Source organism: Hemicordylus capensis, chromosome 3 (assembly GCF_027244095.1).
Source record: "Hemicordylus capensis ecotype Gifberg chromosome 3, rHemCap1.1.pri, whole genome shotgun sequence".
Lineage (NCBI taxonomy): Eukaryota > Metazoa > Chordata > Lepidosauria > Squamata > Cordylidae > Hemicordylus > Hemicordylus capensis.
In genome coordinates, this window is record NC_069659.1 from 26,819,372 (window position 1) to 26,836,066 (window position 16,695).

The 16,695-nt window shown below is 43.0% G+C and overlaps 1 protein-coding gene across 3 annotated transcripts in view; it reads left to right on the plus strand.

Moving 5' to 3' along the window:
* Positions 1–16,695, plus strand: part of DYNC2H1 (dynein cytoplasmic 2 heavy chain 1) — a 352,996-nt gene that overhangs the window by 84,941 nt on the left and 251,360 nt on the right. For all 3 annotated transcript variants that reach the window (XM_053308090.1, XM_053308091.1, XM_053308092.1), the window contains 5 exons: positions 4,974–5,124; positions 9,415–9,617; positions 11,018–11,200; positions 12,292–12,474; positions 13,069–13,292. In XM_053308090.1, coding sequence (XP_053164065.1) covers positions 4,974–5,124; positions 9,415–9,617; positions 11,018–11,200; positions 12,292–12,474; positions 13,069–13,292 — 944 coding nt within the window. The remainder of the gene's footprint in view (positions 1–4,973; positions 5,125–9,414; positions 9,618–11,017; positions 11,201–12,291; positions 12,475–13,068; positions 13,293–16,695) is intronic.

Sequence of the window (16,695 nt, forward strand, 5' to 3'; positions counted from 1 at the left end):
AAACTCCTTCTATGACACCGTTCCAGTCTAGGGCATCACTAGCAGGCCTATTACCTGTGGGAGGATGGGGTGACATGTCTACAAATTTCATACCAGTTCACCCCAATGACTATGCAGAGTTTAAAAAGTGGAAAGCACATAGGATGAGAATGGAACTAGTACAAGCTGCAACGCAAATGACGCCCCCAAGGGTTACTGAAACTCAGGATCAAATTGCAACTCAAGTGATTCTTCCAAGGATTGTGATTCAGGATACAGTATAGACAGCGACTCAAATGTCACCTCTGAGGGTAGTGAATCAGGATGCTGCTGTGCAAACTGCTATTCCAGCATCTGCTGAGCAACAGGCTATAAGAGTGTCCCATCTAAATCAGGACGGAACTGTGCAGTCAGCTGTCCAGCTGTTGGCTCCAAAGCCACCGCAACAGACTTCAGTGTTGACACAGACATGTGCAGAATGTGATGCAAAGAGATCAGAGTGTATTGTGTGTGGGGGGCGGGGGCGGGGGAGAGTGTACATGAACATAGTCTCTAATGACATCTAAGACTGCTGTGGGCCTGCAGACCAGTAGGTGTGTTGGTTCTGGCTCCTGCTCATCTTTTTCGGGGAAGCCTAGTGTGTGTTTTGCAGAACTGGCATCCTCAGAGGATGACTAAAAATCTGATTCCTCAGACAAGGAATCAACGGGTCAGAACTCAGACCCAAAAGATGATGTTCCGAGAGAGGCTTCCATATCCCTGACAGAGGAAATGAAATCTCATCTCCAGATTGCTGAAATGGCAGAGGTGCTTGGTCTTGACTGGAAACAAAAAGTTAGTGAGCTGGACGATCCTGTCTACAATTTCATGAAGAAATGAAACGTGGCTCAACCAGTGTACTTACCAATGCTTTCTGTGATAACAAAGGCAGCTAAGACAGCTTGGCAGGTATTGCACACATCCACATCAACTTCTAAGAGGCTTGAGACCATGTACAGAATACCGGCAGAAGAGAATGGTTACTTACTCATCTTACCCTGAGTTCCTTAGTTATTGGCTATGCATCCTCGTTAATGGGGTTGCGGCGTCATACCACACCAGCTGTCAAGGAAAGGAGAAAACTGGATGTGCTGTGACGTAAGGCGTAATCTACTGCATGCTTAGCAATTTAAGATCTCAAACTATATGGTGTGTTTGTCTAAGTACACACACTCTTTGTGGAACTCTCTATCAGGAGAAAGATAATGTGACAACAGACAAGTTCCAAAAGAAATTTACTGAAGTGTTTTCAAAAGCAACAGCAGTGACAAAACAATGGTTAAGTAACGCTAAGCATTTAGCAGAAACAAAGTCCTGCTCATTAGCATCAGCAATTTTGCTATGAAGACATGCTTGTCTGCATTCAACCAACTTGCATCTGGATATGAAAGAAAAAATTGAGGTCTTGCCATTTGATGGCAAGGGTCTGTTCTGCGACGACACCGATTCCACGATTGAAAAGTGGAAAAAATCTAATTACATGACAAAGAAGTTTACGTCCATGTCACCTATCTTTACTACTTCTAGGTATCAACCTTATGGTTGTAAGCAAAACACATACCGCCAGAGCGACCTGAAGGAATCCCGCAGACCCTTCCAGAGATATAATAAAAAACCATGCAACCAGAAGGGAAAAAGCAACCAGGGGGCACACAATAAGGCTCCATAGCAACAAAAACAACATCTTTGATTGCTCCATAAGCTCACATGTACGACTGCCTTTGGAGGAGACAACACCCTCTTCTCCAACAGCAATGATGTCCCCATCATCAATGACATCTCTACCATCTACAACAAACATCAATGCCAGTCACAACATCAGCCTGGCAAGTCATGCACAAGCATGGCACCAGATAACATCAAACCGGTGGGTTCTCCACATAATGCAGACCAGTTACGTTGTCGAGTTCAAGACACTGCAAGAGTATGTAGGAGTGAAATACACACCACCAATGATGGCACTGATGGAAGAAGTGAAAACGCTGCTTGGAAAAGAGGCGATCTCTCCAGTACAGTGGGCAAACAGACACGGGGGATTCTACTCCTGGTACTTTCAGATCCCTAAATGAGTCCCTATAATGGACCTGTGGTGGCTAAACCTGTATGACTATTTGAGAAGGTTCCGAATGATTACATTGCAAGCGATCCTGCCTCTTCTACATGGGGAGGAATAGGTTGCATCATTGGACCTCAAGGACACATTTTAACATTAGCATACAGGAAAGTCACAGAAAATATCTAAGATTCACTGTAGGTGAGATCATTTATCAGTACAGCATGCTACCCTTTGGTCTGCCAACAGCGCTGAAAGTTTTTACCAAATGTATGGCAGTAGTGGTGGCACATTTACACACACCGGGAGTGACAGTGTATCCTTATCTCGACAATTGGCCGATAATAGCAAGAAGAAAAGACAAGTTATGTTCACAGATCACATGTGTGATGGGGCTTCTGGAAACGGGCATCCAGATCAATTGGGAAAAGTCCCATTTGACACCCTCCAACAGACTACTGTACATAGGTGTGGTACTGGACATGAATTGGCAGAAAGCAGACCTGCCAGAGGAATGATTTCAGAGAATACAGAAATTGTTGCTGACATTGCAGTTGCATCTGGTACAACAGGCACACACAGTTCAGGTGTTGATGAGCCTGATGGCCTCATGTACTGTCACAGTCCGTTATGCGAGACTGAGAATGCGGAAACTGCAGCAATAGTATCTGTCAGCTTTCCAACCGAACGTGGATAGACAAAACCTTCTTCTGTACCTACCAGACATGGTACTATGATAGCTAGCATGGTGGACAAAAGAGGAAAATCTTCTGGGAGGCACTACATTCAAAATGCCAGTGCCAGACATTTCGGTAACGATAGATACCTCTCTCATGGGCTGGGGGGTTCATATGTCTGGCCTGGAGGTACAAGGGCTCTGGACCCCGACTCAAAAGATTCTGTACATAAACTTTCTGGAACGGCTTGCAGCTTTCCAGGTGATAAAGTCATTTCAGGGATATCTGCTCGGAAAGACAGTTCAACTGCAGATGGACAATATGAATGCAATAGTGTATGTGAACAAACAAAGGGGTGTGTGTCTCACCCCCCCTGCAATTTAAGCCATCAGATATGGAACTGGTGCATTCCACGGAAGATTCATCTGGTTGCGATACACATAACAGGGATAAACCATACCCTAGCAGATGCCTTGAGCAGGTCGTAAATGCTCCTTCAACAACTCGAATGGGAGTTAAATGCAGCTTATCCAAAGAGACTATTCAAGTCTTGGGGGAAGCCCACAGTAGATCTATTTGCAATGGAAGAGAATGTGAAATACAGTCAGCATTGCTTAAGAGCGGGACTGGGAGAGCAATTGAAGAGTGATGCATTCCAGTACCTGTGGACACACAGTTTATTCTATTTATTTCCCCTGTATCCACTGCTCAATCGGGATATGGGTCGGGACTCATTGCATACTGATAACTCCATGGTGACCACGGCAACCATGGTTTCAGCAAGTACTCAAACTGTCAGCGGGAGAACATGTCCGGCTAAAGTAAACAGTGGATCTTCTAAGACAAGAGCGGGGCCGCCTGTCGCATCCAAAGCTTCAAACATTAAGGCTTACAATGTGGAGGATAAACTATTAGACAACATTCTACTCAATGATAAAAAGGTGTCTACAAGGAAAAACTATAATGCAAAATGGAAACATTTCGAAGTGCACGCAAAGGCCAGGGGTTTTAGAGCCAGGGATGCTTCCGTATGGGACTTCTTGTGTTATCTTATGACATTGAATTCGGAAGGCTTATCAAACAGCTCACTGAAGGTGCATTTGGCTTCCATTTCCTCCTTCCATGGTGTGTGTGTGTGGGCGCGCAATGGGAGGACTGTGTTCAGTCAACCTGACAGTAAAATATTTCTAAAAGGGGTAACAAATCTGTACCCTCCAGTATGGAGACCAATGGATAGCTGGAGTCTTTCCTTGGTCTTGTCAGCCTTGACAGAAAAGTCATTTGAACCAATGGCAACTGCAAAGCTTAAACAGTATTTCTGATTGCCATTACAATGGCAGAAAGGGTGAGTGAGCTCACCGCTTTATGCATAGACAAAAGGTACACTAAAATCCATGATGACAATGTTGTGATGCGGTTAGACCCAGAGTTCAAGACTAAGGTTGTCTCAGACTTCCACATGGACCAAGATATTGTGTTACCCACCTTTTTCGGAAATCCAGAGACACATCTGGAATGGGCAGTTCACAGCATGGATTTGCAACATGCTCTTCTGTTTTATTTATTATCTATCTATCCATCCATCCATCCATCCAATCATATTTCGATACCACCTGATATGTACATCCCTAGGCAGTGTACAAATTTAAGATATTTAAAAATCAACACAGATTAAAATATACAAGACACAATAAAACAATATTGTAAAATAGTTATTAAAACAAATTATTACAATTATTAAAATTCTAATTAAAAGCTTGCGAGAACAGGAGAGTCTTGAGGGTCTTCCTGAAAACAAACAAAGAAGGAGATCTAGTCCAAACATTATCCAGAGTAGGTTTGCATAAGGTTGAAAGCATCAGCATAGAATGGACATTGCTTGGTCATGTCCTAAATCCCTTGTGTCATAGATACATTGAGTCATTAAGAGGTTAATTTGCACTGTGCACCTTCAGAACAACATTCAAAATCATCATTAGTGCTGGACCTTCAAATACTTATAATCTTTTATATCCTTACAGTATTAATGACCGAATCAGCTGTTTAAACAGCTGTTTGTTTTTTTATAATGTAACGGTTGAGGAATACTGTGGATTTGTGCTTTGAGTTAAAATGTTTTACTGTATTTTGATCAAAGTAATAACGTTTATTTAAATAGCGATCTTTGAATACTTGCAAATGAGATATCATGTTTTCTTGCTTATGAATTCTTGTTTTCCCAAAAGATTCTTTGTTTGGCCGAACAAATTCAGTTCACAGAAGATGTTGAATATGCAATCAAGGAACATAATTTACAACAAATAGAATTAGAGCTAATGGCTAAATTGGAGCATTATACCAGCATAGACACTAATACTGAAGATTCAGGCAATGCAGGTATGGAAGAGAATAATAATTCATTTTTCAACAGATCTGAAAGCAATTTCTCATGTCTGAAACACTCCTTTGCTAGTGTTAATTGTATTAATAGTTTTCTCATTTTGATTGTATGATTGGAATTTTCCCAGTTACTGTAATTTGTTAAACCTATGCCCAGTTTGTCCTTACTTTAAAATTGTATCAAATGTCATTGACTCTTCAGAGCATATTTCAGGTATTCTAATACTTCAGAGCAAAATGCCTTGCAATATTGGTTACTTTCCCAGTCATTTCTAGTGTTAACAGGTCTGCGTGGAAGCATGCTAGTTACCATCCTCCATGACTGTGCTTTTCTCAAAATGGGGGAAATTGGCTCCAAACGGGTGCAGACCAGCCAACAGCTATGTTAATCTTAAAGTACTTCGAGAAAGTTGACTGCAGCATAGATTCATTGGAAAGGACAAAGGAGTTTAGTGTTGATGATTTGCTTTATTGAAGGGTAATAAGGGTAAAGGTAAAGTGTGCTGTCGAGTCAGTTTTGACTCGTGGCGACCAGAGAGCCCTGTGGTTGTAATTGGGGTACAGAATGTAAAAAGAGGTGGTTAACTTCAAAGCTCATAGGGTTGGGAAGGGGAAAGAGGCTTGAGGTTGAGAGAAAGAGAAAAACAGTTTTTCAAAGCTACCTGCTTTAGCTGGGGTCTTTCTCTCCAGCTGACTCAAGCACGAGATGAGCAATGAGATTCATGTGAGCAGCGTGGGGTGCAGAGTCTGATGGCAGGGTGCAAATACAAGGGTGCAGGCTTGCAAGTTTGCCAGAGCACACGGTGCAAGAGATCCTGCCTTCTTTGCAGGGGGATTTATAGGCAAAAACATACCCTGAAGCATGACTGAAGAGTTTTGGTGGAAGAGACTGATAAGGTGTTTCTTTAGGAAACGTCTTGTGTGTTAGAATTCTTTCTCCAAATAAGGTGTGAATATCGAGTTTTGATTAGATTATATTTGAGATGTTGTCCCCTGTATGCGCCTTAAACAAAAATGTTTCACAAAGAGATTGCTGAGAGCAATCTCACCTGAATAGAGATGGGAGGGGGGACTACATCATGCTTTCTGGCATTACTCGCTCAATTTTGATAGCAGGGAGGAAACGAGGTGAGGAGTTTTACTTAGCCTTGAGACTTCTTATCGGCATATGTGGAAGGAAGAGAGCTTGCATTTTGATTTTGTCTCTTTTATCCTTCTAATTTGGTCTGCCCCAAATCTCTCTGTATATGCAATTAGAGGGGCATTTCCTCAAGTCCATTGCAGCTTTACAATGATCTGAAGGCGCCATGGGGAAATGCCTTGTCAGAATGACACTTTTGGATTGCAGCCAACTACAGCTTCTTTCCTAGTAGTTAAGTTTGAGGGGTACATTGGAGCAAAATGGCATGGCAAGTGTCTGGTAACACAAGAGTAAATTATTTTACTTATGGCTAAGATATTATATATATTCATGGATTCAGTTTTATTAGGTCTTAGAAATTGTATGCTTAACTGGTGATTTCTCTGCTTAACTTTGATACCATAGTGCTGTCAGGCAAAAAGCTCTGTGCCTTGTAGGGATGTGCACGAACCAGTTCGGTGCTCCTTTTATGGAGCGGCGAACTAGTTTGGCAGTCTGGCATTTGAGCTGGTTTGGAGGCGGGGTGGGTGGTTTAAGGGGCAGGGAGGGTGCCCTTACGTTTCCCGTTGCTTTCCCCCTGCCGATGTTGTACCCCAAAATGCTGGTGGTGGCTGCAACATACCTCCATGCAGCCCTGGTCAGCATCATACCGGAAGTGGCCGACAGTGTGCGTATGGCACACAGGCACACGCACGTCATTCACTTCTATTTTGACTCTGGGGCTGCAGGGAGGTATGCTGCAGCCTCGCACCAGTGGTTTTGGGCACAGTACCAGTGGGGGGAAAGTGGCGGGGAAGGTAAAGGCGCCCTCCCTGCCCCTTAAAGCCCCCCCCCACATCCCAGGAGTGCACAAACCCATTCATGCACATCCCTAGTGACTTATCAATTCTGTTGAGGTTCTTGGTATAACCTGTAGCCCCATTTCTATTTTCTACACAAGTTTTTGAACTATCTTCAGGGTTAGGAAATGTTTTCAGGGTTAGGAAATGTTTTCTTTAGGAGGACAAAGGACTAGCAGTTCTACATACTAGGGCTGCTACTGCATTGTCCAGTTTCAACCTCTTCATTCCATTTATATTAACAGTGCAGGTATAACTGTGTGTGGAGAAAATTGGGGGATAATGAATCCATAATGGACGGTAAAATGGAGATTTGGATTACAGGGGTGTTTAAGCTAGGTCTGTTCAGTCTTTGGGCCAGACATATCCTCTGTTGTAGCATCAATTGAGATCCCAGATGTCATTGTGGAACTCTGTTAGAATTCCAATATGTCTGTCAGATCCCTCCCAGCCCTGCCCTCTCCTCCTCTCTCCTCCTCCTTTTATCAGGGGCCTAGGTGGATACTGGGAATGGGGAGGAAAAGATGATGAGTTAGGAAGGGTGGGATCCAACCGACATGTTGGAGTTTTGACCTACCCCAATCTGACAGCGATGCAATGACAGTTAGTTGGGGCTGACATGGCTCCTCCTGATAGCCCCATTATTGGATTGCAACCCAACACTTTGGGCTGTGCACAGGCCTGGTTTAAGCTGGGAAACTGGCTGAGGAGACAGGAGGCCTTTTGACATGTGAGCGCTGGTAGGACACTTTGGCTATGCTTTTTGGACTAAAGTGGGGAAATCAGCTTGAACTGGATTACAATTCTGACACAGCATTAATTTAAGCAAGTTTGGTGTATTGGAAGGAATGAAGAGGCATAAATTAAGTTCAAAGATTTATTTAGGGGAAAACTGGGGAGGTATTCAGAAGGCAAAATGAGTTTGATGATTAGGAAAATCAACAATTTGGCTAAAGTTCCTAGAAGAGAGTCTAATTAAAAGTTCTTAGTAAAAAGTGCCTGCAGAGCGGAAAGGGGAGCAAAGAAAGAGGCAAGGGAATCCAGAGAGAGAGAGATGGAGGTGTTAGTATTGCCTATCCTTCCCAAGTACGTTGGCTGCGTGAAGGATGATCTGGGGTCTCTTTGGGAGTCAAGAGCAGGAAGCAGCAGGGATGATGGGCACAGCTCCTGTGTGAGTCCCTAGGAGTCCACAGGATGGTAGGATACAAAGAAAGTCTGAAGCCATGTGGCTTGCTTAGGCTGTTTATATTCTAAAATGTGTCCTGAGGCAGTTTCTGAGTCAATCAAGCAACTCACAAAGATTCTCACAAAACAAAGGAGGCCATTGCTATGGTGGTCTTTTTGGTCAGTGGCAAGTGCAAGGTATGTAAACGTTCATGTGTATGAGGTAAATGGTTCCTATTTTTGCTTGCCTTCTCTAAACTAGGATGCAGTGCTCCCTCTAAGGCGTGCGCATGTGTGCACGCTCACAAGTTTGGATGTCCGCTCAATTAATTATAGATCAGGTTGAATCAGGAAGGCCCCACTCTGAATGCATGTGCGCATACATTGCTTTGATACTGCCACCCAGAACAAAACTCATTCTGCACACAGTTGTAAAAAATTAGAGAGATCTCTGCTAGGATATCCCAAGTGCCAGGATGCATGTCTCAACTCTTACCTTTGTCAGCCACTTCACCAAGCTAATGAGGAGGGAAATGGCCATGTTTGCTCATGGAGCATTCCACATGTTATCTCTTGGACGGGAATATCCCGTCCATAGCAAATTTCTTTTGATGGGTCTACTAGTCAGCTTGCCTCCATAGAGAAGGGTCAGCCACATCCTTTTTCGCTCTGTTGAATCTTTGTTGCACGTTGCCAAACTTTGCTTGTACTAATGACTGACTTGTGCGAAGCTGCTTGAGCTGTGTGAGGTGCAAAGTTCACAGAAGGCTGTTAGCCTGTTATCTAGATCATAGAGGGGGTGCCTTTCTGTGCAATCCCCACAATGCTGCTTCTGGCAACAATGTAGACATGCATGATGTGGAAGGGCAGCGCATTAGCATTGGATAACAAGGGATAATTTTAAAATGTAACCTCTAGTACTACAACTGGTCCTGTCTTCATCGAAACCATTGATTTTTAGTGTGTCCCCTGGGTATCTGCTAGGTATAGCTAGATATATAGATCATTGATAATTTTTTCCTTTGGACTTATTATCTTGCATTTCTGAGAAGATAATGATGGGGAAAAGCAGCATAAATAAGAGACTAATACAATTGCTTTTAACTGTTAAAGATCTGTTTGCAAATTTTTATTTATCTCCAGAATCTGGAATCCTTGAACTGAAGCTTAAAGCCCTTATTCTTGATATTATTCATAACATTGATATTGTACGGCAGCTAAATGAAGCCCAGGTCACTTCTGTTGATGACTGGGCCTGGAAAAAGCAACTTAGATTTTATCTTAAGGACCAAAAATGCTATATTCAAATGGTGGATGCAGAACTTCAGTACACTTATGAATATCAGGTACTGTTTGCAGTTCAGTTTTGAAGCCAGGATCTCCTTTCAGCATAAAACCATCTAATTTTATCATAATGCTATCCTCCAATCTGAAATACTGTTTAATATTTTATCTAATCTAATCTAATATCTATCTATTTCACGGCACCTACTGCTTGATTTACTGGAGTCCCAAAGCTCCTTTTATCCTAGCCTATGAGCTAAGTTGGGTAAACAATGGAGAAGTGATAGAAAAGTGTGTGAGAGAGAATCTATAATTTGGTCTTGAAGTGTTTCTTGACTTTGTTGTGCTCAAATGGATAGATACATATTTTTATTCCTGTTTCCTCATTATAATGTTCAGTATATTTTGGTTCCCATAAACTCTAAATAAAATGGCAGACAAGCAATACATTTGGGCCAGAATCAAAAAAACTTCTTTAGGTGTACCTATCAGCTGTGGTGGCAGAGCAGGGAAGCAGCTTGCCTAGAGTGCAAGAGACTGTTTGTTTGTTTGTTTGTTTGTTTATTACATTTGTACACCACCCCAAACTTTCGTCTCTGGGCGGTTAACGATAGTATAAAACAAGTTAAAATATATACAAAAACTTAAAACAATTTAACAATTTAAAAATCACCACAAAATTAAAACCTTAAATTTTTTGTTTAAAATTGTTCAAATCCCCACCGGTTTGCTTCCCAGACTGTGCCTAGTAAATACATTTGTAGTCGCCTATATTGGGCGGCAGCGCTATAGGGAGGTGCTGAAAGGCATCATCTCATACTGCATAGGAAGAGGCACTGGTAAACCACTCCTGTATTCTACCAAGGCAATCACATGGAATGTGATTGCTAAGAGTCGACACCGACTTGACGGCACAATGTATGTGTGTATTTTTAAAAACCATTTTTCTCTAAACAATAGACTCCCAAACTGCTTTTGAAACACAACTCACTTTTAAAAACAGTTTGCTATTGAGATGGTGCCTATTGTACAAGGGGGCGGGGGGAACCAGTCCAACATCTTGGATGCATGAAACTAGTTGTTTGGATCCCGGCTTTGATATGTATGACGGCCCTTCCACTTCCATGGACTCTCTTGGCTTTTTGTTACCATCAGCCTCAAACCTCTCTGCTCTTTCAATTCCGCCTCTATCTCTATTCTAGAACATTTGTTTCAAAAACTTCCTTCCTCACTTATGTGGCAAATTGACAACTTTGCCAGAGCCTGCAAGAAAGCTGTGCAGATACAAACTCTGGCCCATTGACATGGCTTTCAGGATAGTTGACGTGCATGGATGATTATTAATTTGGAATTTAGTTTTATTGCCTGTTTTCTGATGAACCATTTGGCTTGTGTTTATGAACAATAATGTTGTATTACATAACCATAAGATGTTTATTGTAAATGTATTTTACATCTATAGGGAAATTCTCCAAAGCTTGTTTGTACTCCATTGACTGATAAGTGCTATCTCACACTTACTCAAGCTATGAAGATGGGTCTTGGAGGAAATCCTTATGGGCCAGCTGGAACTGGCAAAACAGAATCTGTAAAGGCTCTGGGAGGACTACTTGGAAGACAAGTTCTGGTTTTTAACTGTGATGAGGTGAAGTAAACACATTTATGACAAATTCAGCTTGTTTGGGTGGTATTTTCCCTCTCCCTCAAGTCTTCATCCCCCAGAAGTTGGCAACCAAAATGATTGGGGCCAAGAACATCTTCCTTACAAGGTAAAGCTGCAACAACTGGGCTTTTTAGCTTAGAAAAAAGATGACTGCAGGGTGGGGGTGGGGTGGGGGGGGGCATGATAGAGGTCCATAAAATCATGCATGATGTGGAGAGAGAATTGTTTTTCTCCCTTTCACATAACATGAGAACCAGGGGTCATCCCATGAAATTGACTGCCAGGAAATCTAGGACCAACAAACGGAAGTACTTTTTCACACAACGCATAATCAACTCTACCACAAGGTGTGGTGATAGCCAGCAACCTGGATGGCTTTAAGAGGGGGTTTGGATAACTTCATGGAAGAAAGGTCTATCAATGGCTGCTAGTCTGAAGGCTATAGGCCACCTCCAGCCTCAGAGGCAGGATGCCTCTGAATACCAGTGGCAGGGGAGCAACAGCAAGAGAGAGGACATGCCCTCAGCTCTTGCCTGTGTGTTAGAGTGTCGGAGCCAATCCCCCGCCGCAGTGAGTGCTGGGTGGTGTGCCGCTGCTCTGAGCAGATTTCAGGTGCCGCGGTAACAGAGGTAAGCCCCTACTAATTTACTCTTAAAGGTGCCTTTCACCACCACCCCCACAGCATCCACACCAGCCACTATTGTAATTAACAAAACATAAGATTGCTAAATAGAATACAACAATGCTTTCTCCTTGCTTCTCCAACCTTTTTCTGCTTCCTTTACAGTATGTAAAAGGTAACCCCTGAAATAGGATCCCCTACATTCAAAATAATAAGGGATCTTCTAGTTTGTTAACTTCCATATGAAGTATGGAGAGTGGAGCAGGAAGTGTGCAAGTATGGTTGGGGAGACTGAGAGGGAAAAGTAAAGTCTGAGAGGTCCTACATTTCGCCCAGATATCTTTACATCCCACCCCCTGACCTCCCATTTTAATATTTGTTTCATTTGCCAGGTGGGAAGGTGAGTGTTGAAGGTTCTGTATCTGAAATAAAATTCTTCTTTTATTTTAAGGGCATTGATGTGAAATCAATGGGTCGAATATTTGTTGGTTTGGTGAAGTGTGGTGCCTGGGGCTGTTTTGATGAGTTCAATCGGCTGGAGGAGGCTGTACTGTCTGCTGTATCCATGCAAATACAGACAATTCAACATGCTTTGAAGAAACACCAGCCTGTATGTGAGCTACTTGGAAAAGAGGTACAGGACAGCATCTTCAGGTCTTTGTGTCTATTCTCCTTGCCTCTCTCTGTGGTGTTGCTCCCTTCCTTGAGTCATGACATGTCACTTTTCCTAAACCATCTCTTTCTACTGGTGTAATGTGTTGTACCGGACACATTATGTGTAACACCCTATTCGCTCATGGTTCATTTCATGAGAAACTGAAAGATAGCATATACATTTTTTAAAATAAATAAATTTAATATGAAGCCTATTTTCTTGTTTTTGCATAAGAAAAAAGCAAGAGACAGCACCAGACCAGTGATAACTCTTAGGATTAAAAGCCTCAACATGTTTTGTGTCAATGCATATTTTCAGATGGGGTTCAGAAACTGCAATAATATATAAAAGCAATTAAAGTTCTAAAATGTTTTGGCTCAAACTGTGGATCAGAACAGTTGTCCCTTGAGTATAATATCTGTCTGTGTCAGGTTTATTATTCATTATTGCAGAAGATGAGGTCAATAAATAGCTTGAGTGTAAAATTTAGTAGTACATAATAGTTTACTTGGGTTATTTCAGGTATATTGAGAAGAGATGTCTTGTTAAAAACATACTGTTTTTTAATGCCAGGTTGAAATGGATCACAATTCTGGAATTTTTATCACTATGAATCCTGCAGGGAAGGGCTATGGAGGCAGGCAAAAATTGCCCGATAATCTCAAACAGCTCTTTAGGCCAGTCGCTATGACTCGTCCTGATAATGAGCTCATTGCAGAAGTGATTTTATATTCAGAAGGTTTTAAAGATGCTAAAACTTTGGGAAGAAAATTAGTGGCTATTTTTAATTTAGCAAGGTAAGTGGAAATATTCCCCCCGCCCCCACTTTTTCTCTGGACAAACTATTTTCTTTCTTATTGTTATTAGGAAATGGATTGTCTCTTTGTGATGCATATTAATTCTTCACTGTTTTCCAATTCTTCACTTTGCTTGAGTACTAAGCAGCGAAAGAGAGAGTCTTGTGTCTTTGGAACATTTTTGTAATCTTGCTTTGATCTAGTGTAAGATGTTCCCTGTAACATGAGCTATGAGGTGGGAGATCTTATTTAAAATGTCAGCTCAGCCATAAACACCCAGGGCAGTCTTAGGCAAGCCATTGGGGGCATTTCAGACATAATGTAAAGGCAGCATCCTGGCTTCATATGACATCCCAGAGCCTCAGGAGAGCACAGTCCTTTCCCCTCCTCTCCACATATGAGAGTCAGAAGTGTTCTGCTTCCAGTTCTGATTAGGTAGAAACCAGGAAATTCTTGTTAGAATCAAATTAATCAATCCTGGCTTGTTCTAACCAGAACCCTAGATATCTTAGTTTTTGAACTCTGGTTAGAGTGAGCCAGGATCATTTGATTTGAACATAACAAGTAACCTTGGCTTGTTCCTAACCAGTCAGAAGTAGAATAATTCTGACACTTGAGTGGGGAGCTCATGCTTCTGAGGCCTAGGAATATCACATGAAGCCAAGATAAAATCCTGCCTCTGCATAACTTACCTTCAAGCTGCTGTGAGTGTGGACCACATTCCCAGATGATCTGTGCTGCTGCATGCAGTGCGGATTTCCAGAGGCCAGGATGATGTGTTCTTGTAGTTCCTGGGGAAGGGTTGTATTTGAATGGAATTAGAGATTGTTGATGCCTCTATAGTTTTCCTGATCATCCAACTATTAATAAATCCTTGTTATAGTGTCACTCCTTATTGGGTCTTGCCCTAGTCACATGCTCTTGAAGGCCTCCCAAAATATTCCCTTGGAAGGTTGAATCTGCTCATATAAAAATGGATGGCAGCAGCCTAGCCGGGACTCCTTACAGTTAGACGAGGGATTTTGTATTCCTCCCCACCCCGCCTTTTGATTGTTATAGGGTCCCTTGAGACTACACAGAGTTTCAAAGCCAACCCTTCAGATACTATTTTAATCTGCCTTTTTATCACTCTTGATTACTAACCCTTCTAGCAGTCCTTTTTCAATTTGTGAGCTGTACATCCTTCCTGCCAGCATAGAATAGCTGTTTTCTCCATAGTTTGTGCTTTTCCTGCTCATTGCAGATCTTTTTATGCAACCTTTACTTTAAAGAACCTGAAGTCTATTTGACCAAGCTAGTCAATATATTTTAGATGGGTTCCCAAAGCCGTCCTTAATCTACAATATGTATTTAACCTTTTCAGCAGGCATGGTTATGAAGCTCATTGCAAATGCCATCACAACAAGGTTCACTTGGGTTAAGGTGGGTGGCAAAAATGTGGTTGATCTCAGCCAATATGATGAGAAATTTGTTGTGATCTATAGTGGATCTGCTGGAAAATGCACCTGCATATTTCTGGTCAATAATAATCTAGCACCATCACCAGGTACCCCAGGAGAATCAGAACAAGAAAGAAACATTGGTAGACTTACCGTGAAGTGTTCTTTTTCTAGGTATGGGGAGGGCATGCTAACTTGACGGGTTGTCAATCCCCTCATGCTTCCAGACAGGACCAATCAGAGAAATTCTCTGGTAACACACTGGCATGCCAGTCTCCCTTATCCCAGTTCCAAGATTGCAAAAAAGCCTAATAGAGAAACAAGAAATATTCAACCGAATAAAAGGCCCCCAACGGAGAGGCGTGAAGAAAACAGGGATAGCGTAATCTAAAGAACCCTGGGAGCCGACCCCCCTGAAAGGACAGAGAGTTTCACCATCAGGAAAAGCTGCAGGTGGGCCGGATGCCCTCCCCATACCTCGAAAAAGAACACTTCACGGTAAGTCTACAAATGTTTCTTTTTCCGAGGCATGGGGAGGGCATCCTAACTTGACGGGACGTATCCAAGCTAACATCAGAAAAAACAGGGAGGGACCAGCGGCTATTCAAACCACTCGCTGCAAAACAGTCCTCCCCACCGCCGCCTGAGACTCGTAGGCGGAAGGAACCTTGTAATGTTTAACAAAAGGAGTAACAGAGCTCCACGTGGCCGCCCTGCATATCTCCTCTAAGGGAATCCGAGCTGAAAAAGCCGCAGATGTCGCTGCACTCCTTGTGGAGTGAGCGGTGAGACCCTTAGGAACCGAAAAACCGCCTGCCTCGTAGGCCGAGGATATGGCGGACCTAATCCAACGTCCCAAGGACACTTTGGAAACCCTGGATACAAGCGAATGATTCTGAAAGGAGACAAACAAATAATCAGTCTTTCTGAAAGGCTTCGTCCTATTGATATACACCCTCAACGCCCTTCGAACATCTAATTTGTGCCAGGTCCGCTCCTTTGGGTGAACTGGCTTTGGGCAAAAAGATGGCAACACCACCTCCTGACTCCTATGAAAAACCGAATTCACTTTGGGCACGAAGGTTGGATCAAGTCTTAGGATAACCGCCTCCTCTTGGAAAACACATAACTCATCCCTAACTGAAAAAGCGGCCAATTCCGAAACCCTTCTAGAGGATGTAATGGCCACCAAGAACAAAACTTTCAGAGACAGCCAGCGTAAGGCAATGGAGGTAAGTGGCTCAAAAGGAGATTTCATCATGGCGTTCAAAACTATATTCAAATCCCAGGTAGGAAACCTATTGATCGGCGGAGGAGCTAAATTGTTTGCCCCACGCAAAAATCTAGAGATATGGGCGTGCAACCCCTGAGACGTAGAATCCCTTAAATCCAAAACAGAGGAGAGGGCAGACACCTGACGTCGTAAGGTGTTTGGACGGAGCCCCTTATCTAAGCCTGACTGAAGGAAACCTAAAACCTCTGTAACCCCTGCTAACAAGGGTGAAACCTGATGCTGTTTAGACCAAGCCACTGAAGCCGCCCAGGTAAACTGGTAAATGCGTGAGGTGGAAGCTCTACGGGAGGCCAAAATGGTATCTTGCACTTGTTTGGAATAACCTCTTAGAGCTAGTCCCTTGCGCTCAATCGCCAGGCGTGAAGCCTCAGCCATTCGATCTCTGCATGGTATAGAGGACCCTGTGATAACAGGTCCCTTCTCAAGGGTAGTGGCCATGGATGACAGACCGACAAGGTCACCAGATCTGAGAACCATGGCCTGCGCGGCCAGAACGGAGCAATGAGCAAAATTTCCGCCCTTTCCGCTACGATCTTCCGCAACACCAAGCCCAGGATTGGGACTGGTGGAAAGGCGTACATCAACCCGGGAGGCCATGGTGATACTAGAGCGTCCACCTGCTCCACTCGATCGCAACGATGCCTGCTGAAGAACCTTGGAAGCTTGGCGT